General features: G+C 41.3%; 1 protein-coding gene across 1 annotated transcript in view; it reads left to right on the top strand.

Annotated features, from left to right (window-relative positions):
• Positions 1 to 2,736: 2,736 nt before the first annotated feature.
• Positions 2,737 to 25,438, top strand: part of CISD3 (CDGSH iron sulfur domain 3) — a 33,545-nt gene continuing 10,843 nt past the window's right edge. The window contains exons 1-2 of the mRNA XM_069237482.1: positions 2,737 to 2,892; positions 23,890 to 24,012. Coding sequence (XP_069093583.1) covers positions 2,815 to 2,892; positions 23,890 to 24,012 — 201 coding nt within the window. The 5' untranslated portion in view covers positions 2,737 to 2,814. The remainder of the gene's footprint in view (positions 2,893 to 23,889; positions 24,013 to 25,438) is intronic.

Raw genomic sequence — 25,438 nt, 5'->3', positions numbered from 1 at the left:
CCTGTCGTGGGCGCTAGGCCTACCCACACAAGTGAGGTATCATTTTTATCGGGAGACGTGGGGGAACGCTGGGTGGAAGGAAATTTGTGGGTCCTCTCAGATTCTAGAACTTTCTGCCACAGAAATGTGAGGAACATGTGTTTTTTTAGCCAAATTTTGAGGTTTGCAAAGGATTCTGGGTAACAGAACCTGGTCCCAGCCACACAAGTCACCCCATCTTGGATTCCCCTAGGTCTCTAGTTTTCAGAAATGCACAGGTTTGGTAGGTTTCCCTAGGTGGCGGCTGAGCTACAGGCCAAAATTCACAGGTAGGCACTTTGCTAAAAACAGGTCTGTTTTCTGTGATGTGTCCACGTTGCGCTTTGGGGCGTTTCCTGTCGCGGGCGCTAGGCCTACCCACACAAGTGAGGTATCATTTTTATCGGGAGACGTGGGGGAACGCTGGGTGGAAGGACATTTGTGGCTCCTCTCAGATTCCAGAACTTTCTGCCACAGAAATGTGAGGAACATGTGTTTTTTTAGCCACATTTTGAGGTTTGCAAAGGATTCTGGGTAACAGAACCTGGTCCCAGCCACACAAGTCACCCCATCTTGGATTCCCCTAGGTCTCTAGTTTTCAGAAATGCACAGGTTTGGTAGGTTTCCCTAGGTGGCGGCTGAGCTACAGGCCAAAATCTACAGGTAGGCACTTTGCAAAAACCACCTCTGTTTTCCTTCAAAAATTTGGCTGTGTCCACGTTGCGCTTTGGGGCGTTTCCTGTCGCGGGCGCTAGGCCTACCCACACAAGTGAGGTATCATTTTTATCAGGAGACGTGGGGGAACGCTGGGTGGAAGGAAATTTGTGGCTCCTCTCAGATTCCAGAACTTTCTGCCACAGAAATGTGAGGAACATGTGTTTTTTTAGCCAAATTTTGAGGTTTGCAAAGGATTCTGGGTAACAGAACCTGGTCCCAGCCACACAAGTCACCCCATCTTGGATTCCCCTAGGTCTCTAGTTTTCAGAAATGCACAGGTTTGGTAGGTTTCCCTAGGTGGCGGCTGAGCTACAGGCCAAAATCTACAGGTAGGCACTTTGCTAAAAACAGGTCTGTTTTCTGTGATGTGTCCACGTTGCGCTTTGGGGCGTTTCCTGTCGCGGGCGCTAGGCCTACCCACACAAGTGAGGTATCATTTTTATCGGGAGACGTGGGGGAACGCTGGGTGGAAGGAAATGTGTGGCTCCTCTCAGATTCCAGAACTTTCTGCCACAGAAATGTGAGGAACATGTGTTTTTTTAGCCAAATTTTGAGGTTTGCAAAGGATTCTGGGTAACAGAACCTGGTCCCAGCCACACAAGTCACCCCATCTTGGATTCCCCTAGGTCTCTAGTTTTCAGAAATGCACAGGTTTGGTAGGTTTCCCTAGGTGGCGGCTGAGCTACAGGCCAAAATCTACAGGTAGGCACTTTGCTAAAAACAGGTCTGTTTTCTGTGATGTGTCCACGTTGTGTTTTGGGGCGTATCCTGTCGCGGGCGCTAGGCCTACCCACACAAGTGAGGTATCATTTTTATCGGGAGACTTGGGGGAACATAGAATAGCAAAACAAGTGTTATTGCCCCTTGTCTTTCTCTACATTTTTCCCTTCCAAATGTGAGACAGTGTGTAAAAAAGACATCTATTTGAGAAATGCCCTGTAATTCACATGCTAGTATGGGCACCCTGGAATTCAGAGATGTGCAAATAACCACTGCTTCTCAACACCTTATCTTGTGCCCATTTTGGAAATACAAAGGTTTTCTTGATAGCTATTTTTTACTCTTTATATTTCAGCAAATGAATTGCTGTATACCCGGCATAGAATGAAAACCCACTGCAGGGTGCAGGTCATTTATTGGCTCTGGGTACCTAGAGTTCTTGATGAACCTACAAGCCCTATATATCCCCGCAACCAGAAGAGTCCAGCAGACGTAACGGTATATTGCTTTCGAAAATCTGACATTGCAGGAAAAAATTACAGAGTAAAACTTAGAGAAAAATTGATGTTTTTTTCACCTCAATTTCTATATTTTTCTTTTTCAGTTGTTATTTTCTGTAGGAAACCCTTGTAGGATCTACACAAATTACCCCTTGCTGAATTCAGAATTTTGTCTACTTTTCAGAAATGTTGCGGTTTCTGGGATCCAGCATTGGTTTCATGCCCATTTCTGTCACTGACTGGAAGGAGGCTGAAAGCACAAAAAATCTTTAAAATGGGGTATGTCCCAGTAAAATGCCAAAATTGTGTTGAAAAATTGGGTTTTCTGATTCAAGTCTGCCTGTTCCTGAAAGCTGGGAAGCTGGTGATTTTATCACCGCAAACCCTTTGTTGATGCCCTTTTCAGGGAAAAAACCACAAGCCTTCTTCTGCAGCCCATTTTTCCAATTTTTTTTAAAAAAACGAAATTTTCACTGTTTTTTGGCTAATTTCTTGGCCTCCTTCTGGGGAACCCACAAAGTCTGGGTACCTCTAGAATCCCTAGGATGTTGGAAAAAAAGGACGCAAATTTGGCGTGGTTAGCTTACGTGAACAAAAAGTTATGAGGGCCTAAGCGCGAACTGCTCCAAATAGCCAAAAAAAGGCTCGGCACAGGAGGGGGAAAAGGCCTGGCAGCGAAGGGGTTAAAAAACAAATGCGGAGCTGTGTCCCGAGGCATCCTCCGTCTCCTGGGTGCGTGGGGAGGTTACAGTGGTCTTTCTACTATTTCCACGGGTACGTTCGTGCTCGTCCCTCTTCTGTGTTCACAGCTCGTACAGTAAAGATTTGTTCCTGAGCCTGCTCGGGACACGTTTTCGGGATGCTGCGGTGGGCTCTCTGTGCTGTCCGGCGGCCGGCGCGAGCTCTGACCTGGTTCGGCAGAATTGGGAGCTGCCAGGTCAGTGCCTCCATGCCAGCCCACAAAGCCGTCACCTCACTCGTTTCCCCACGACAAGTCAGCCTGCTCCAAGATGGTCAAGGCACTCTCTCCTGCCCTGATCGCTCCTGGGGAGTTGTCACTTTCACCGTGCAAACTTGCTAACCTCAATTTAATTTTAAATCTCCTTTCTTTTTGATTTTTCCTTGTGCCCTCCACGAGCACTCCAGCGCTGCTAAAGGTCAACACTTTATTTTGCTTCCGTTATTACATCAGTCGAACTTGACGCCCCCACCGAAAACGCCATTCTTATTAGGTGGTGGTCTATCGACGCCCTATTCTCTGCTTTACTCACTCTCCTGTCCGCTTCACACCTGTCCTCTTTGTTCCATACCTTGTTCCTCCCTCCTCTTCCTTCTCCGTTTTATCGCGTCTCAGTGTGGTTCATCTCACCTCTGCCGCGATAGGTCTGTTGTTTCCCGAGCCACGTTACTCCTCTCCTCCCATGGTTTACTTATTTTCCGACTTGAGTTTGGTCTGCTATGGTTTATCTCCCCAAGGTATACCTCTGTTCTACAGTGGTATATCTCTGTAGTGCAGTGCTTGAAATGTAAAAATAGAAGTGCAAGTACTCTGTACCAGAGTACCTCCTTGTTTCTGGGAAGTGCCGGTACTCTCTAATTAAAAGTATTACGTTTATCCCAAGAAGCGCAGGTACTCTCACTCTCAAAATAAAAAAGTGCCGGTACTCAGTACCGGCCCATTTAAAGCACTGCTGTAGTGCCTTTAGTATGGAATTGTATCGCTCTACTATCTTGGGATGTTCCTCCAAATGATTCTGAGCTTTAATTCGCATACGACAGTCTGAGTTGTCCTATTATTATAGTTTAAGGTATGTGTGTGTGTTCCAGTGAAGCAGTGCCTTATTCGATTAATCATGGTCCCATGAGTTTTTTTGCTGTAAAATGTACTGGAGAGCTTTTGCTGATTTCTTATTCCTTTTAGGTGCATAAACAATCGGTCCCTTGCCTGTCATTTTTGTGTTAGTGTTTCTGTGTGGTGTATTTTACTAGCAGGTTCTCTAAGAAAAAAACGAAATCACGGGTATATTAGATTGTGGTGGGTATATGCATGCCTGAGCCGATTGAATTTATATGAAATGTTCCTTTCAACGCATTCCACTGGATGGTTGGTGCATGTCAAGCTGCAATATGCTTTGGACTCATTGATAGTCCACTTTATGGCATACCTGAGCTATATTTTAAGTGTTTATTGGCGTTATAAAATATATATATATATATATATTTTTTTTTTTTTTAAAGAGTCCGATAACCCATACATTGGAGGTTGCGGCATATAAGGGTAGAGTTATGAAGGGCAGAGAGGGTGGGTACTGTTGTTTGTTTTGCACTGTTTTCTTTCACATTGCACCGGAACAAAGGGTGCGTTGAGTCTGCAATGCATTTATGAAAATCTTCGATCACAAAAAAACGTAGCATTGAGTACGCAGGGATGGGCCAAGGAATCGTTTCCCCCAATGAAAAGCACTACAGACAGTTGTACATATTTTTGAAGGTTCTAGAACTAGTCACATGTCTGTCGTTTTCACTGTTCTAATGACCAAATAGAGGGATGAACGTAAGTGAGCCGGATAAACCATGGTTAGACATCATTCAAAAATATTCACACAGCGATGACTGGATTTCTGCAAACACAGGCGTTTTTTATAAAAAAAAAAAATCACAGATGCCAAGTGTGCCCTCGGATTTGAGACGGAAACGTCGGGTTATCAGATTTAGCATGTCTTTGAGAGTTGTATTATTTAAGCATTTGTTTGTGCTTTTTCTTAGCGTTAAGAGTTCTTGAGAGCATCAGTATAAGAAAATATGACTTCTGCCGAGCTTTCGATTTGTTGTGGACTAGGAAAGTTCAGGTCTCCCAAGTTCGTGTTTTTTTTAATGTTGCCTTGGGCTGTAGCTTAGAAGTCTTGTCGTTCGACTACTCATATATTTGTGTGGCAAATGACCATTCGGTGGGAGAAACAGCTGGACCAGACTAAACTCTAATGTGGGAGGATAACATTTAGCTGCTGGATTACTAAAATAGTGAGACTGCCATCAATGTCACACTGCTGGCCCTCCGGCTCTATGAGCGATGGTACAGTGAAGGAGGGAGAAATGTGAAGTGACAGATGTGCTTATCTGTTGCATCAGATAGGGGTGAGGAATCGCTGAGAACATTTCCAGATTAGACACCCAAACGGAGTGTTGGGTTTGAGCTATGTTGTAGAACAGTATCTTGAGTAGTCAAGAGATGGGACTCACTAGTTCATGTTGGATACTTCTTTATTGCGTTTGTGACGACCACGTTCCCGAGGCACCAGGGCATTCAGGAGTTGCGCGGCTGCAATTTGCATCAATTGGGGTTGTTGACTAATAGTGTCCTGGGGCCACAGTGCTACTGCATCCCAAACTGGATAAGCAACTATTTCTTTAAAGCTATTCACTATCTCAGGGTAATGAGACGGAGCATTCCAAGGCTTACTCGAGGAGGCGAGGTGGGTTAGACATTCAGAATACAGCTTACACCATAATACCAACTAATACGATCAACGTCCTGTTAGTACCTTATAAGAGAAAAGTCCTTGTGTATACACACAAAAAATATGCTACACATAAAAGTAGGATACCCAGTGAAAAGCAGGATACCCAGTGAAAAGCAGAAGTCTTTACAGCCCTCTGGGCCAGAGTTCTGACGTCAAACAGTAATGTTCACCTAGAAACTAAGCACTATAAAAACACAGTTAACATTTCATTAAACAGACCACAATGCTGTTACTCTTCAAAGCTAGAACAATGGCACAGAGGCAAACCTGCCTTTCGAAGGTGCACTGAAAGTGAACCACAAAAAAGTGGCACACACTCAGTGCGTCTTCTACAGTCATCCCTCTGGAGGGACAAAAAAGGGGTCCCATGGATTCATGTTCAAAAACATCCCCTTACTGACAGGTGCAGTGACTCACTGCACACACCTGCAAGGGGATTTTGAATCCCTCTGACAAGTGCAGGCAGGTTGCCACCTGCACAGTGAAACACTGAGCAGCTTTAAAACAGCTGCTTTGTACATCTCTGGCATGTGCTGAACTGAGGGAAGCATGTAGTACCTAATATGGCGCACTTTCCCTGTTTGCACCCAGCGCATCTGCTTATAGGTAGTACAGGCTCAGGTGCATCAGTCCCAGTCATTTAACTACTATTTGCACATGTTTGATTTTTGAAAAAGTGAACAGGAAATAAGGAGTAGTATGACATGGAGCCATCTGGTATTAGCAGTCCCAAAGGGAAAACAATTATTCTATGTCAGGACAAAATGGAAGGATTATGTGTCATCTTTTTAAATTTATGTCTCAGCAACTGTTGCCAAGTACAAAGCTACATTTCCCAAAACCAAAGTAACAACACAGTCCACCAATCTTATGTCTGTGTCCACTCTGAACTTCTGTGAAAACTCCTCCTTTTTCTTCAGTGCTCAGCTAGAAATTAATTCCATGTCATTTCTTCACAGCGATTATGACTGATTCAGGTTTACCAGGTTGTTTGATTATATTTACTTTCAGTGTAGGGGTTCTTTACAGGTAACTACTGGCACAGCAGATGATCCCTGTGGTGAATCCTGAGCACATTTCTAAAAAGGGACTCTGCACAGTGTTAAATCATATGGTAGCACTGCGTGGATCAGCTTTTGCAGTCCTTCTTTAATGATGACGACCCACGTGGTGAGAAAGTACCCCAAAGGCAGGCTTGTCCCCTGCTGAACTGCCTCTGCCAGAGAAATGTGAGCTCTCTCTCGAGCTGTCAATGAAGCCCTTAAGCCTATTAGGGACCAGGTCCTCATGGTAGTTACTAGGCGCGTGTGTGTGTGTGTGTGTGTGTGTGTAAGTGGGAGGTGGACTGTTGCAGGTGTCCTTGATTAGGTGATCCTAGTAGTGTTGGTCCCCAGGTAACCACTTTGCCCTTAAGAATACCCAGAAAAGGTGCGACATAGGAACCTGGCAGGGTTCGGTAAGTTGCGAGAGACCTTCTGCAAGAATGGGTTCATACTCAAAGCTGTATCTCCTCCCTGGGAAGCTGAAAAGGCAGGGGAGAATGACAACTCTGTCTCAAATACCTTCATCCTGTTGGGTGCCCCTATTTAGAGGTGAGGGTGGGACAGGCAATGGATATTGGTCTGAGCAGCAGGGATGCAACAGACCCAGGCAGCCTGGAACATTTCCTACTTGAGAGTAAATAATGACTGGACGCCTTCAGACATGTTTGAGCTCAAGCAATTATACATTCTTAGGCCATCCTATTGGGCTTCTTTAGCTAAGGTAGCAGATGATATGGTTCAAAAATTTGTCATCATCTAGAGAAAGAAGTTTTGGCTTGACGGAAGGCGTGTCCTCGCCGTACTCTGGTTGGTGAAGTTACCCTGATGCCAGATTTTGATACTAAGTTGTATACCTTTAAATGTTACTATCCAGGAAACAGTTGTCTTCTAAACTCCCAGAGCTGCTGTGTTTGGTGTCATGCAGACCAGTGTCTGATATTGGGACTCTAGGCCAATTTCATTCCCAGCATTTGAAGAGAAACCAAAATTGTCTGTTGTCATGTGTATCAAGGCCTATGAGGAAATTAGTGCAGAGCTTGAGATTCCGTGGGAGGGACAATTGCTGATTGCATTGAAGAAAACTTTAAAGGGAGTAGCCTCGCTTTCTATTGCCAGTTGGCTAACCTGGATTATGCCAGAGGAAGTAATTGATGGAGTAAATGTTGGAGATTATTAGGAGGATGCCTGGAAGATACAATGAATGAGGTGCATTGCTTTTCAGAATCGACCTTCAAAAGATTTTATTTTAAGCCAGTCTTGAAGGTGGCATCGCTGGTGGTAAGTAGTCTTTGAAAATACATAATCCTTGCCTCTGGTCCTGACAAAATGTAAAATTTCCCAGTAATCGGGAAATAAATTTGTTGTTCTATTAAGGATACTGAGACAAGGATCATCCCACTCTATGATCATTAGGGGAAGATCGTTCCCTCCTGAGATCTGCTACTTTTTGGGTGTCAGTTAACAATTTCTATTCTTTGATGTTTTGAGTAATATGTTTTATTAAACATTGAAGAAAAACAGTGACAGTCTCTGGTTCTGATTGTAGATTTGGTTTTGTAAGAATAGGGTAACAAGCGAGTTACATTCGTCTAGGTGCAGATCAGAAGAGTGAACATTAAGATGGATGTCAATTTGTTGGTGATGCTTCATGCTAAGAAAAAGGAGTAGAATTCTGCACAGACACTTATAGTGGATAGTTACACTGTTGGCACCATGGTGGAAGGGTTGCCTGCATTGGCACATGGCAGCCAATTGTGCACCAGCACAGTGGAAGAGGACAGGAATGAGCTGTATCTCATAGGTACAGCACATTCCTGCCCTTTTCTTTTGACGCAGGGCAGGGCAGCGCAGCAAGAAGCCCTACTGTTTTAAGATTATGCCTTTAGAATGTGGAAGTATATATTTATAATACATGGGAGTCTGTAATCCCTGTATAAATGGCAGGCACTGATTTCTTTATGATCGGTGACGTGTGATACACCAAGTCATCAATTTTAAAGAAAAGGCGTAAGAACAGACTATTTTAAGGTTATCACAATGGAGTTCTGACATTGCATTGCTTAGTGTCGAAGCCATCAGCCGAGGTGAAAGACAGGTTAAGTCACTGAGCATGAATAAAGCAGGTGTTTAAAGCAACAAACAGAACATTGTTTTTCTCTCTTTTGCTCTATTTTAATAGTTTACAATGACAAGAAGAGAGAATAGGTTTATTTTTTCCACTCTTTAGATAGAGAAAACCTAGAATATGCCTACATGTTTATACACATTCCGCTACTGCAGCTTTATTTTTAAGTGACTTGTATTGAACTGTTTCTAATGTGTGCAGCAAAAACCTAACATGTTTTTTATGTTTAATTTTGCACTAGAGGTTTTATTTTAATTCCTCATGTTTGCAAACATGCTCGCTCTTTCATATGAAAGAGCTACGCATTGAGATTTTAAGTGCTTTATGGGAAAGGTGATGATGTAACCATGTATTATATGTGATAAAGTACCCCCTGGAGTACAGGATAAGGATATTGCAAGTCCCCTTGGAGTTCCATAACTTTATAGAGGAACTCAGCTTAGTTCCTCTATGTAGTTATGGAACTCCTCGGTGACTTGCAATATCATTATAATGTACAGCAGGGGTAATTTTATCACTCATATCACAAAGACTAATCCAGTAAGCCCAGCTGAATCTGGGTACACATATTCTACCCAACAATGGTCATGTGGGACTCTTTTGAAGGTGGAGCTGTTGTATATAATTCATCTATAACCAATTACAATTTAAACTTTTATATGTCATTAAATGAGAGAATCAATTGGAGTTATAAATAATATAACTAGGCCTCTTGTGGGAGAATTTGATCACATGTATTCTCATTGTGTACAATTTCCTTTCAAGTTTACAACACAATAAAGTTATCAATTAAAGTACTGCAGGCAACGCAGTGTGTGACAAAGGTGAATAAGTGACTTATATTTATAAAATCACAACTATGTAAAAAAAAAAAATCCCTGGTACTGATAGTAGTAATTGTGAGCGCCTGTTAATGTTTTACACGTATTCTACATAGGCCAAAACGTCCTTATAAACCAAGGGATATACTGTTGACGTTTCAAACCAGTCATAATTTATAGGGCCTCAACTGGACAAGTCATTTGACTATGACTAACACCACAAAGTAACCTGAGTACACAGCTGAACTAGCTTCAAGTAGGGCAGTTCATATCCTAATGAACAAGCACATAATAAGATGTAGCGGTGAATGTTGGAAGCACGTCCTAGCTCAGAAAGGAGAGCCTGAGTGACGGAGTTTGATTACCTTTTCAATTAAACTTTTTGTAGCAAGCAAGTTAATGGAATGGACGCTTTTTTCAATCATATAACTTTTCTTAGGAGACTCCTGCCATCAAGGAGAAGACTTTGTCCTATGTGATGGATAGTCCCACCCCCCCTCTTTAAAATCGATGACCACGTGTGACTTACGTGAAAGGGAATTTCTTGAGGCGTGTTTCTACATCTGTCATCTTCATGACACAGAGTGCTGTATTGTCAGTCAGTCAAAAATCTTTATTCGGCATATTGCCATAAAAGTGCACATGCATACATATATGTCACCATAAAATACAATCCTTATTACTTAATTCAGAAGGCCAGTTTCTTCGATCTACAAATATTACAAAACTAGAAAGTCCAAACATATCCCTTAGCCCTTCTAAATTAATAAATAATAGTTAATACTTATAAAATCCTAAACAACAATAAAATCTGCATTAAAAATTACATTAACAAACAGTCACATCAACTAGTTCATATCGATTTTCTAATGGTAATAGCTGATTTGATAAAACTTAAAATTGAGCTGCACATTTGTTTAGATGGAAGTCTTTGAATACCAATCAATGCTTCCTTATGAGAAAAAGTATGTAATTTGCGCAAAATTGGCAATATAAAAGTTTTCCTAGGAGCTGAGTAAAGTGAACAGAATAAAACAAAGTGACAAGGGCTTTGTTTAGAAAAATTGTCACAGGGACATGACGGTAATATTTTTTGCCACATGCATTTTGTTGGAAACGCCACTCTAAAATGAATCATGTTAAATCTAAAAAGTAAAAGTAGAGAGTACAAGGAGGGAAACGGAAACCAGACAAAATAAGGTTCTATCAAGTTTGAAGTCGAAATATGTACATATAACTCAAAAGATTTCACTTTCTCTGCCGTTTGATATCTATAATTCATGGCGTGCTCTGTGTAACGAGATTTAACAATTTCCTTCGCGTTTACAGGCATAAGCTCCGGTTTGAGATACATAAACTCTAAGTCCAATTTCCGAAAACATTTTTGAATAAAATTTAACCATGGAATTTTGTTATAGTTGGCTAACGAGATGCAGTCTTTTACACAATCCTGTATTAGAGTAGCCGCAGGGTTTAGCCATACTTTTATCCATAGCAAAAGGGGGGCAATATCAAGCAAGTATCTAATATAGTGGATTCCCAACTCCTTATGGCATATAATGTTCGCTACATTTTTAGATACCAAAAGTAGCCGATGGAGAAATGTATTCTCTGCCCGTTGTAGTATGGTTGAGCTGGTATATCCCCAAAGCCCCCCCGTAAATTGCGGCTGAAACACATTTGGATTTATAGAGCGTGATGATCTCATGAACTGATCTGTGTCCTAGTCTATGGGCGAAGCGAAAAATCGCTTCCACATTTCTTTCCATTTGTTGAACCTTTAAGTTCAAATGGGGGTTCCACAACAGAGAGGAACTTAGGTGCAAACCTAAGTAGCAAAAATCTTTCACCTTTGTTAAAGTGTTCCCCCCCCATTATGACGCATTTTGTGCTTGTATTTCTAGGACCACAGATCATAACATGTGACTTTTAAAAATTAATTTTCAAGTCAAGCTCTTGTGTATACGTTAAAAAGAGATCCAAAAGGGTCTGTAAACCATTAGCTGTACGGGCAATTAAAACGGCATCATCAGCATGTAATAAAATCGGCAGTTGTCTAAGACCCATCCTAGGAAAAGCCTTACCATTTTGTGCTAAATAACTATACAGACCATTAGTGTATAACAAAAATAAAAAAGGTGGCAAAGTGCAGCCCTGTCTAACACCCCGATTGGATGCGAGGGGATGGGACCTTTCACCATGTTGACCAAACTGGATTGAAATAGTAAGATCAGAGTATAGACGTTTGATCAGGTCCAACAAATCCTGCTCAACCCCCATTGTATCTATTAATGCCCACAGTTTCTCTCTGTTCGCCATATCAAATGTACTGGGTAGATCTATAAAAGCTAAGTGAATAGATTCCCTTTTGACAATAACATATTTGCGAAGAATGAGATGCAAATTTAAGGCCTGATCTACTGTGCCTAATCCAGGCCTAAAGCCATATTGAATTGGCGATAGGATTTTTGTCCTTGTCACCCACTCTTCAAGCCGAATCAAGATAACACTCCCCAGAATCTTTGCCGTAGAGTCAATGAGAGAAATGGGTCTGTAGCAAATGGGGTCAAGCCTATTTCCTTTTTTAAATATCGGGACAATTATTGCTGTTAGCCATCAGGAAGGGATAGAGCTTTTAATGGCACTATTCAAAACGTTTGTAATTAGCGGGGCCCACAAATCAGGTAAAGATTTAAATAAGTCCACTGGAACCCCGTCAGGACTGGGGGCTTTCCCTGATTTCATTTTCTTTATTGCTGTGGTTATCTCATATATCTCAAATAGTAATCCACTCTTATTTGGTTTTGGAGTAACCAATGCCGGAAAGCCACAAACCTCTTTGCCATGATTGGGGTCATTTACAGACTGAAATACTGATGTAAAGTGTTTCCCCCAGACCCCCTCTGGTATCAGGCATTCATCCTCCCTATTATCCTGTCCTGAAAAGTACGGGTGATTAACCACCGTCCAAAATTGTGTGGGGTCCATCAATTCCGTAGCTGCCATGAGATCTTCCCATGCTTTAGATCGTACTTCGTTCTTCCTATCCTCAAGGGCTAACTTATATCGACCCTTAGCCTGTTTGACTAAGTCGTGGCTAAATGGGATAGTTTTGATAGCTATTTTTAAGTCTCTATGGGCAGCTGTGCAGGCCGAATTAAACCAATGTTGAGGTTTTACGCCTTTAGAATGCTTGGCACACATCAGTGCCTCAGAGATAGCACGACTTAAAGACTCATAAGCAACTACAAGATGGACACAAATAGGTTGCAAAGACAAACATTTATCAATATGAGCCTTATTTTGGGTTATGATATCCTCATGAAAGGTGTTAATGTTTACTCTATCCCACTTCATACGGGGGCCGAGATTTCTTTTGAGAACTACTTTCCCCTTGCATTCTGTTCTGGGTAAAACTACCCTAGTTTTAAGGGCTAATGTTATGCCCAAAGGATTGTGGTCACTGGCACAGTGAAATATTATCTTAAAATCTACAATTAAGCGTGAAAGTGAGGAGCCAATAAGAATAAAATAAAAAATATTACCATTCATACTCCCCGTGTAGGTGGGTATTTTTCTTATCTGACTGTTTGTCATATCCCTTGCAAAGACAAGATTGAATTTATAGACAAGAGTGTTCAAAGCATTGCTTTGGTTAGAGTGAATGAAGTGTGTAAATGACCCTCTGCCTTCTATAAAGGTGCCACATATGTGAGGTAATTCGTGATTGCATAACTGGACATTAAAATCTCCGACCCATATCATTTCAAACTCCCTGTCCTGGAGTTTTCCTACGTAGTCTAGAAAGTCTGTTAGCTCTTCGAGGCTTCCTAACAAAGCATTGCACGGAATCTTATTATAGAAGTTCAGAAGTAGAATGTCCTTACACCCAGCCATTGATAATTGGACCACCATAAAATAAGCAGAGGACCAAATCAAAGACACCTCAATTTTTGGGAGTAGTAAGGACACAAGTACCAAGAGCCGACCGCTTGTTCTACCCGCTGTGGATGGAAGAGCTGGCTGAAACACGGAATAATAGCCATCCCAAAAAAAAGGGCCATGGAACAAGTTTCGTGGAGACAAATAACGTCATAAGTAGATACAAACTCCAGCCATTCTAAATTTTCAACTTTGGATCGAAGCCCTGCGATATTCCAGCTAATTAAAGATAAGAGTTCAGTGCTTTCCTGGGACCTATTCCTTGGCTCCTTAATTATAGCAATGTCTGTTATATTTTGGGATAAAATAACTGACTCATCAGACCCTGTCGATATTGCCAAAGACATATGCCCTCCCACCATCTCAATTTCCTGCGGGGTACCAATCGTTTTTCGCATCCCCTCCACTTGTCAATCATTAACATCAAGAGATGACAAATTTGGACTACCATCAGAGTCAAAAATAGGGTTCTGTGGAGGTACCTTTGACAATACTGCCTTTAATCCACAGGGAACCTTCATAGAGGGAACTATTAAAACAGTTGGATCATAAAAGAAACTTAGAGGAAATTTTTTAATCGCACTGTTCCCCTTCGCACACAGTGACAAAGTCACCAACAATTAGTTAACCAAATGGGGGTTGGCACAATTAATCACTATACAATCTCCTTCATATGCTTTTTTAGACAGACCTACCCACTTCACCCTTCTTGCCATGATAATTCTACTATTTAGATTGTCTTGATGTCTAAGCTTTTGCCTCAACCAATGTGCACATTTCCTTATTAGAGACCGAGGGTCTTCCTTCTGAGTACAATCAAGAGGAGGCACATTAGCTAAGACCAAAACATACGGCATACTGTCCGGCGGGAACTGTAAAACCTCCTTTTGAGTAATTAAAAGTCTAGGCCTAGAGGCTATATCACGTTCCAACAGGGTAGTCGTACTGCCAATTGGAATAGGCAAAAGATCTGTGGGTGAATCATCATGAAAGCCGCGAGTGGATATGCGGTGGGCCGGGGTTTGATCTTGGTCCATTAAACGATTGACTTGCTGTGGGTCTTTAAAATCAGACGCAATTTCATGGGTAAGGGAAACCGCAGGTTTTATACCAGTTTTTATGGTAGACAATTGAGACAAAGATTTAGAGACAGTGTCGTATAACTGCTCAAATTTAGTTTTACTTAATAATATTAGTTTCTCCTCTAAAGCAAAAAAAAAAGCGGTTTGCGCATTAGGTCCAAATTAGACAAATGGTTATCATGAGAGAATCTTAAATTTCTACTTTCAGAGCCTAATGCACCTGCCGTAGAAAGATGATCAACCGGGACATCCAATGATGAAAGAGTGGATTCCTTTGCCTTCGGCACCTGTTTTAAAGACTTGATACATTTGCGATGGCCTCCTGCTTTCCTTTTTTTAGGGGGAGGAGGAATCGCAACCAAATGGTCCATGAGGACTTCGTTGCATACATTAAGAGACTGTGGAGAATGCAAGTCAATTATATTATCTTTAGGTTGAGGCAAACCAAAGTTATAGGTGGCAGTTAGAGGATCTGCGGACTGGATATATACCATAGGCTCTAAAGAGATTCTTTGAGTTAAACTGTTAACAGCCCCAATCCTTTCTTCTACTTGGACAATTTCAGTTTCAATGGCCCCAATAACTGATGATAAGTAACTAGTTATTGATGATTGAACAGGCATACCCTGTACTCCTTCAGCCCCAGATGTAATATTCTTCCTTTTGCCCATCGTCTCAGATTATAATAGGGCAAAAGATGCCCAAGATTAGACCAGTTCAGAACAGTGCTGAGGCGCCAAAGGCACTATACAACAAAATGCATAGGCAATAAAACTACTCAGTTAGCAAATCTGAATTATAGCTTACTTCTCCTTTCTTACGTAGGTATTATTAACTCAGACCTCCAGGGCTGCAAACATCAGAGGGTGGGGCCCAGCCTGGTCTCAATCGGTCACAGACGGGCCCGCCCTTGGCCCGGGCGCCACCAGCGCTGCGGGAATCAGCTGAGCGCTATACGCGCTTGGTTCTGGGGGCCCCGTCCCCCTGCTCTGTGCTCCGGTGTCCCAGGAGGGCCAAAAAACAGGGCTCTGCGAAAGTAAAACGTCCCGCGCTGCGGGAATCAGCTGAGCGCTATGCGTGCTTGGTTCTGGGGGCCCCGCCCCTCTGCTCTGTGCTCCGGTGTCCCAGGAGGGCCAAAAACAGGGATCCGCGAAAGTAAAACGTCCATCGCTGCGGAAATCAGCTGAGCGCTATAAGCGCTTGGTTCTGGGGACCCTGCCCCTCTGCTCTGTGCTCCGGTGTCCCAGGAGGGCCAAAAACAGGGCTCCGCAAAAGTAAAACGTCCCGCGCTGCGGGAATCAGCTGAGCGCTATACGCGCTTGGCTCTGGGGCCCCGCCCCTCTGCTCTGTGCTCCGGTGTCCGGTATCCCAGGAGGGCCAAAAACAGGGCTCCGTGAAAGTAAAACGTCCCGCGCTGCGGGAATCAGCTGAGCGCTATACGTGCTTGGCTCTGGGGGCCCCACCCCTCTGCTCTGTGCTCCGGTGTCCCAGGAGGGCCAAAAACAGGGCTCCGCGAAAGTAAAACGTATGTGTATTGTGAATTGTTATGTGTCTTCATGGAAACACATGGAACTGAGAGCCTTGACAGTATCTCAAACATATCATTGGTAAGAGTTTGTCACTGTTGGCGTCTTTGACGTTGCACTCCTACCAAGTGGGAATGTTAGCAGTGGTGCTGATGTCACTGTTTTCGTGGAACTAGCCTCAGGAGGCGGCGAGAGGGCCTGTGAACGAACATAGGATGAGGCAGGGACACCACCAGGTCTCTCAGGTGGTGGCCAACACTCCACACCACTTTTAGGAGTGTTTCTCCCTCCTGGTAAGAATTCTGTCTCTGTCCTTAATTGTTGTCCTAGGTAATGAATGACTCAAAGGACATTCTCTGACAACATGACTGTTTTCTTCTTGTCACAAGATGGGCACGTCTTAAAAGCATAGATTTTATAGTTGTAAGAAAAACCTCAAGAGTTACTAATCTTAATCAAACGATGTGGGGAAGTGAAAATTGATCCCATGCTGAATAGTGAGGAAACATTTTCAAATAAATACACGCATGTTTATGAGTACACTTGTTCCATATAACATTTGTTAAGCCACTTTTATCATTAGCAAGACACATAGGCATAGTTTCTGAATCTAAACTATTGAAAGCCCCCAGTAAAGTTTAGCTAGGCTGTCATAATGCTCGTTCCTCACCTGCGCACTGCTCTGACATCACACATAGCATTACTGGGGACTCAGCGTTGCCTCACATCTGACAACTCCACTGTCAGCAACTAGATACCCTTGCAGAAGTTAAGTAGAAAGGAAAGGCTGAAATGTCAGTGAACAGATCATAGAGTTTATATGGATATAGATGCTCTCACTGAGGTTTTATAAAGAAGATAACCAGCTGCAATTGCACTCTTGTGTAATAGATATCTTCACAGGCTTTAGATGGAAATAGCTGCCAGCTGTCCTCAGAGATTGCACAGAAGAAAGCTTTCTCTGTTTACACTCTCATGTTACACATATCCTCACAGACATTAAATGCAGATGCATGAATTCAATACTGGTGTCACAACTCGGGACTTGATAACAAGTGTTTTGGAAAATCTAAGTCTTTTGGAGTCTATCACACTTGTTAATTACCAGGTGTGATAATGTCTGTGGTCTGGAGCAATTTTAGTAGCTGAACCCTGCCAAAATCGTGTGTGTGTCTCCAAAATCCACAGTTTCCCCAAAAAAAGTCAGAATAGGCAAAATCTATTACACCCTAAAAAATGTTGTACTCTTGGGTACCAGATTTTATCAGGTGTCATAAATTCCAGTTACCCCTCTTAATCCCAGCCCCCTGATATACCTTTTTGATTTGTGTTTTTGGATCATTAGAGAAGTAATTTAGCTTGGGTAGACATTTCTGATCCAGGCTGAATCTTTCTGTATGACATTTTTTTAAAATATGTGTTGCAGTGGTGATGTAATATTTCAGGAGCCACAAGACCTATATTATTCATTTTGGTGTTAAAACATAGGTTTTGGGGGTCAAGTAGTCTATAGAGATAGAAAATAACTTCTCAGAGCAACCTTTCCACCATTTTCCAAAACGGCAGCTATATTAGAGGAAGAACAGACGGTGTTTTAATCCTTTGATATATATAAACCAAACAATGTTTATGATCTGAAAATTAAAAAAATGATTATCACTCCTGGTTTAGGCACGTTTTCATAGTTCACTTTATATATTTGTTTCGGCAATCGCTCGTGGTAAATTTGAAGAATGTTAAACATTTGAGAGGAGCATATCAACAGGGACATCTTTTTGTAGCATAGCTTTTGCAGGTACATGTACGTGTAAGTTCTGTGGGTAGAGGTTTTAGAAATTTTGTAGGTTTTAGCACCCCATCAGTATCTTCCCAACCAAATTCACAGAGATCTTTCTTTACATATGCATGACCCAAAACATTTACACATCTTCTGATCAAGTACAATGCTCTTTTATTATGTCCATGCACAGAATATGATGTTGGTGGAAGGTCACTTAGCGGGATTGATCTCTTGAACTCACTGTACCGAAGATTGTCAAATGTGTGACAGTCAGAACTTGTTTTCAACACATGCACAAGGTATTTTTCTACATCTTTAAAGTCACATTCTTCTTTCATCTCAGCAAATACTCTTAGAATCTTCGCAGGTTCAGCAGTTAAAGCTCCAAGCTTTGTTCCAATTTTCATTTAGTGTCATCCGTAGGAATGTGTGCCTTGATTCGAACACTGGGCATCTCCGGGTCAAGTTCTTGTACAGAATATGAAGCAGGATTAAGTGTCTCTTCTCGCCTGTTCCATAACTCTGACAATCCTTGACTTATGAACATTGCAACAAATCTGAGTAGCACAACAATAACATCTGTGTCATTTGACAGTACAGTGACTTGATTGGAACCATTTCAAGCAGCCTTCTCAACATTTGCACAACACAAAGTTCAGCTTCTTCCAATTGGCTGTTCTGGAACAATATGGCCCATACCATTTGATTATCTCTCTGCAGGCACCAACTCCTTATTGATAATCATTCCACTTGCAATAATTGAAAATCCATTGTTCACTGAAGCATCAGCAATGTTTTGGATAGTTAACATCTCCAAGTTCATCTTGTTCGATGTTGATGACCAGTATTTATCAAGTTGCACAGTATAGGTATTGAATTTTTGATGCAGGTAAGGTCAGTTGTTCCACTTATAGATATTTGTCTGATTCTCTCACATTCTTTGACAGATAACTGTCAAAGACAATCTACAGTTCTTGCAAGGTGCACACTGACTTTATTTGTAGAACAGTCTGATAGACCTCTCCGAAATTTTGTATGGATGGAATCTTGACCATTCGCAATTGTGACACACAGTCAACAACACCAGTTTTCAGTGAGGTCACCTTTTTGAATTGAAATTCTTCAGGTGAAGTTTTTATTTTATTTAAAAAAAAAAAAATTCAAGCTCTTGTACAAGTTTGTGCTTCACTGATTTGGTTGCAGCATCTCCATCAAATAATACATTTGTTGGAAGAAGATCATGCAACAGAATGTCCTTAATAAATTCACCCCTTTCTTTTGCTACATCCATCTCTCTATGTGCTTGTGAAAGTTGTTTTTTGTAGCCTGGTTTGTAGTGGCTGGTCGGATGAAACACTTACTATGGCAATTAATGCATGGAAGTTTAGCTTTAGTGATTATGTCAAACAGCTTTTTATTTTTCAATACAAATCTCTCCTGCTTCAGTTCTGCGTATAGTTTTGATCTATGTTCCAGGACATCTAGTAGATGTGTCTTTATATAGTTATCCCCATTATTGTTTGGTCACAAAGTTGTGTAGTCGCACAGGCTCAGCCATTTCAAAAGGGTTTCCTTGCTGCAGCATGAAATGAAGAAGGCTGTTAACATGTTTATTTAAACGTTCCCCTCTCAGTCCCACAAATTTGTGGAGAGGAACAGTTTCACAATGGTCCATTAAATTTGAATTTGTTATCTCTAAAAACATTGCAAATAGAAAGGACTTCATGGTAAACTAGGTGCCATTGAGCAGCATATTCACTTTTATGTGTCTGACCAACAATTCCCTTGGAGCTTTTCTCTGATCTCTGGCTCATCTGTTCTAGATTCATATCTAGAGCCACAACTTTGAACCTTCCCTCTCTGTCTTTCACCACAAAATGTCTTGGGATGAATTGTTTGTAGAGGGATGGTTTTTCCAACTCTAGCTTCTTCACTTTTTCCAAATACCAGGACCCGCATCTCAGGTAGTTTATGCAATACAATTTGTGAAACACAGTAATCAGTGGTCCCACAGTCTTCACATGCAGCTCCCAGTCACCTTCCCGATCAGCATGTACCAAGTTTTTCCACTAGAACTATCATGAATCAATCATTACCCTAGTACTTGCACATTTCAGATTTTTATTCACATTCTTCGACAAACTCAGGTTTTCTGATTTTGAACTAAGTGATTGAACATTGCCTGGCTTTGAATTGTCTTTTGAATGAAGTGCACCCTATGCCATGTTCACTTCTGAGATAGGATATGCAAAACCTAATTTATCATTCTTATTCCAGAAAGCATTCCAGCGCAGTGTTTCAATAGTGTCTGATATAATCAGCATACTTTGTAATGAATTAACATAATGAGGTCCGCTTAATACTGACTGGACAGTTTTGCTTCCAAAGATTTCAGCCTTGATAAGTGCATTGTCTATGCCACATCCACTGAGATCTTCCAGCACTGCAACACAACTTTTGTGATGTGGAAAACACCCAACATTGGCTAAAGATCATCAAATTCAACTGGATTGCTATGTCAGTTGAAATATGGAAAACACGTTCATTGTAAACAATTGGCAGGATAGGCTGGTCTTCAAGCTGAGCACGCACATTTTGGGTATTTTTTAGAGCTGTGTATACTGTTGCGAAGTTTGTGACTGGAGTTGGTATTACTGGTAAGAATCATACCTCCTTCAGTGGGATGGTATTTGGGTGATCAGCGCATGAATTCCAGCCCATGGAGGAACTGACTTTTCTTCAGTCTGCACTTTATATGCAATATGATAACTTCAGTCAAATCAGCTTTGTGGACTGCAGCATCAGGTAGAAGAAGTCCAATATCCTCCGCCACTTTGAAATTTTCTGGTAGACTGAGACAAGTTGATGGCTTGTAGTGATTTTGCACACGTTGGCAAGGCAGGTTGGTTACAAGTTTGCAGCTTTGTTTGTGTATGCCTACAGCTTGTTTTCCAGCAGCTTCTTCATTGGTACAGTCTTGAAAAAGCACCATGGCAGTATGATGTATGCTGGATGTTCCAGACAAAGAAAAGTGGTCTTCAAAATCAAAATTATCAAGAGCAGTAATTGTAAATCCTTCCCTGGTAAAGTGACTTGGAAGTGGTGTGTTGTCAGATTCACAAGATTTTACAGTATGAGCTGTTAACAAGTTCCTGCTCCCTACTATGTCAATATAACTTGTTGATGCACCAATCCTATTCATTGAAGTGATTAGCTCTCTACATTTGTACCTGCCATAGATTGCATGGGCAGTCATCATGTGTAGCGAAGTTTTCTTTTTGCAGTGATGTAATTCATAAAACATGATTTTGAAAAGACAATACATTGGCACAGCTTAAGCCTTTCGGTTCATGGGATTGTCTTCCACTTCGTTTATATACTCAAAGCCATCATCAATGTTGGCTTCTGTTCGGAATACGAGAATGTTAGCTTTTAACAGTTTTGCTTTGCTGATATTAAACAGTGATGTAAAAAAAATGCTAAGGCAACATCAGGCATTCTTGTTGACTCCCATCATTTACGGAGCTCTGGGGCATCACAAAATTTGTCATTAAGTCCAAAATCGTAGTCTTTTAGAACGTTTTTTAAAATGGTTCCTGCTGATTTTACAGCATACCTTGATCTTATTTTGGCAGCAAGAATTTCAGAAGTCAAATCAGCTGAGAGCACCCTAAGTGGCTCATTTTTTTGTTAGACTGACAAACAAATTCTGTCATTGTACATTTTCACCAGAAAAATCTTAACTTAATTATTATGGATCTATACAGTTTAATCTATGTTGACCATTGTTTCTCTGATCTCCCTCGGTGGCTTTAAAACTTAATTTGCTTTTTCAAAGAGTGCAAACTTAACTGAAGGCTATTGGTTACATTGCTGCTGGGAGCTCATTGTACGTTCATATTTTAGAATGTATCCACGCATGCAGTTCGGATGGGCATACAAATCAGCTACAAATACATTTACCTCTCTGTTAAGATCAGTTCCTCTGCTGAAAACTTCATCTTGAAAGAAACTAGCTGCAGATAAAAACATGTTTGCCCTTTGAGACTCACATACTCTGTATTTTGTTTTTTGGTCAGTCCGCTTGGGCCTTGTTCTAGCTAAACCAGAAATAACTCATCGAAGTTCCTCTGCTTTCTGATCAGTTGTTTGAAGTGGACAAGGGGTAGCCATCAATCTTCTAAGTGGATGGGCATTGGGTTTGGTTGTCGTCTTTTTCTCAGAAGACTCTGATTTTTGCTGTGATTCACTGGTTTCTGCTATTTTTTTTTAATTATTTTTTTTCATGGCTTTTCTCCATTGTGTACGACTTGGAGCACCTGATGTTACAATTATAAAATATTTGATCCTCTTCACCCGTCAGTTTCAATCTTTTGTGAACTCAGTCTTCCTGTATTTCTTCAGCATCTCAAACTCTCTTCTGTCCAGCCGCAGTTGATGTTAGCTTTTCTTTCGGATTAGTTTGGCATATGATACATGTTCCTTTGTTCAAGGAGTCCTCAATTTTTGTAGTTAGAAACACTCTGTCGGGAGGTAAAGATCCTCTGCTACCACCTGCTTCGATCATGTATACAAATTTGAATCAAAGGAAAACCTAAAACAAAAACAATATTAAAATAAATTACCAATATGATGGCTAAAACACATCATTATAGAGCCACCATTTTGGAAAATGGCAGAAGGGTTGCTATGAGGAGTTATTTTCTGCCTCTACAAGACTACTTGACCCCCAAGACCTATGTTTTGGCACCAAAATTAAGTATATAGGTCTAATGGTGCCTGAAATATTACATCATCACTGCAAGACATCCGCCATTTTAAAAAATGTTGTCCAGAAATAATAGGCCCGGCTTAACAATGTCTACCCAAGCTGAATTACTTCTCTAATGATACAAAAACACAAATCAAAAATAAAAATCTCTGGACAACATTTTTTTTTTACAGAGGTATATCAAGGGGCCAGGACTATCTGTAGCTCTCGTAATTAGGCCCGTAATATCCTCAGAAACTACACTGTTGCTAAAAGCAGGTTGAATTTCGCTCACAAGCAATGAAAACCTTTACACACAATTTAAATGTCTTTGTAAGGCTGCAACACCACTGCAGACATCATGATGTCCTTACAGAAACTTTGATCCAGTCAAAGGATACATTTCCAGTCTTTAAACAGATATGAACAATTTACCTGTTTGAAACTTCTCTGATGCCATTGATGTTGTCCTAAATTGTGTGATGTCATGAGGGTTTATATGGGGTATTTTTGCATAAGTAATAACTAGGGGACTGTAATTGTTTTTTCCCCACCAAGTAGTAACTGATCTTAGTATACATACAAGATTTATTCAGCAGGGTGGGAGATTGCAATGCTATACTTTCCGAACAATCTAGAGATGACTTGTATCCCTGCCACCAGCACTTGCACTACATGATCTTCACCTATCGCAGTACTTGTACCCACTGGCTGTGGCCTTCATCTACGTCCAGTATCATATCCCACAGTACAAACTGTGGGAAAATGTCCCTTTCCCCTGAAAAATAATTACATTCGGCTGTAGGTGTTTGTATGAAATTCTGCTGCTACACTAATAGGTGGGTGAACAAAGTCCGGCACAAGTCTGCTTTGTACCAGTGATGGGGCTCATGTGTGCTTTGTGGCTCAATTGAAAGGTGAGGTACAGTCAAGCCATGGCAATGTGAATTTTTCTTCTTACACAGAACTTGCAGTTAAAAAGAAATGCAGAACAAGAAAATGGAAAAATGTCTAGTAGACATGTTAAATCAGCAGTGGCTACTCATGTTTTGACACTTGAGGCCAGCCAAACCCCATCACGCAGGTCTCTGACCCGGTTGATTTGTTTACTTCCTTAGTCAATAAAAACCTATTTGAGGAATGCCAGTAAAACCGAAATTGCCTTTCATAACAGCGCAACATTTAGTTTCTGAAAAACGTGATAAAGCTATCTGATGATTTGCAGCAACATATTTTATGCATTATACCTCTATTCATGATCTGATTTGCAAGAATGCATCAGTGCTCTCAGAGATTGCATTGTGCATGTGAGAAGCAATGTCTGAAGACTCGCTCTGTGTGCAGGTTCGATGGTTTACAGATGGATCTGCCCCAGCTCCAGTAATTGCAGCGAAACACCCGTTCCAGGTGGACCTGACTGCAGAGAAGCGGTATGCCTGGTGCGCCTGCGGGCACAGCAAGAAGCAGGTAACTAGCAAAATGATGTGATGCATGTCTCTTTAAATTATATTGTTTTTTTTTTAAATATCAATAATACAAAGCCACCTCCTCTACAAAACCTGGATAGAAGACTTTGTGGGGGATTAACTATGCATTGCAGGAATGTCCAGCTGATACCTAGTGAATGCCATGGCAGCATGAGTTTGGAAAGCACACAAGGAGACTGTAGGTAAACATTTAGACGGACGATGGAGAATAAGAAGCTGCCTGGTCACATTCATATCAGGCCCAGGTAATGGTTCCCTAATAACACCTCCCTTAGTTGTGACTGTTGCGCACCATGTGTACATTGTATTATTACGGTTGTTCAAGTGCATTGTTAAATATATCCATGTTAACTATGTACCTTTATCTGTACTTGTCCAAAAACAAAGGTTTCGTACTTTAGCCTCTGTAGCCAGTCTACCTCATTGTGTGTCTAAAAGGAACTAATGTGGTGAAAAGCATCTTCTCTGCCCCAAGAGACCTATCACTTGATGCAATCAGATATAGTGTTTTGTAATACTAAGAATTAGCAGCAGTATTGTATGAATCTATAGAGATACCAGTGCTGGGAAACTAATAGGTATCTAACATCTTTCCTCATGGCGGATCGTTCATAATTGTGGTAACTAACCTCTTTCCTAGTGGTGGTTCGTTCATAATTATTCATGCTTTTGAATTACAGTAGTATGCAGTAGTTGGCCAAAACACACTACGCAGGTAGGATGCTCATTTGACTGATTCTGGAGAAGCACTAGGCCAGCAAAGGACTCCTTCCTAGATTGCAAGTGCGGGCAGTAGTGCTTGGTGGAAATATGGCATGTTCACAATGTAGTCATTCTAGAGGCACCCACACAAGGTGCTTCCGTCCCACTAGAGTGCATGACAGTCTTCTCTATGTTCTGTTAAAGGGAAACTTTATGCATGAAGAAACTTATCTTGTGATTCCTTGTTTAGAAAGAAAACAAACAGCTAGCTGAAATTCCTGAAATCTTTAGTTGCTTCCAAACAACATTGAAAACCCCCAAAGCGCATGGCATCTCACAAATACATTCTTTGCCAAGATGAGGAATGACTTCAAAAAGCCATTGTCGAGGCACTACGTGCATAGGGCAATCTAATGAGTCTTCAGATATAAACTTAGAATGTTTTTTCCTACTGTTCATTAGACTAGAAAACTTGTGTTTTTCTCTCTTGCCTTGTTGACTGAATCAGCAAAATAACAGTTGCTTCATGTTATAAGTTTGATGTCTGTCTTGTGCAAAGGTTTGGCTGGGTGAGAAAGCTTGACCATATACTGGAGAAATGATATATATGAATTGGGTTTTCCCTTGAATGTTTTAATTATCTGCTACCAGAGCAAGGACAGATATCTGCAGAATGACAATAAATGGAAAAATGATTAAGACCT

This window comes from Pleurodeles waltl, chromosome 6 (assembly GCF_031143425.1).
Source record: "Pleurodeles waltl isolate 20211129_DDA chromosome 6, aPleWal1.hap1.20221129, whole genome shotgun sequence".
Lineage (NCBI taxonomy): Eukaryota > Metazoa > Chordata > Amphibia > Caudata > Salamandridae > Pleurodeles > Pleurodeles waltl.
The sequence above is the reverse complement of the archived record's forward strand: the minus strand, read 5'-3'. Positions and strand labels throughout refer to the sequence as shown.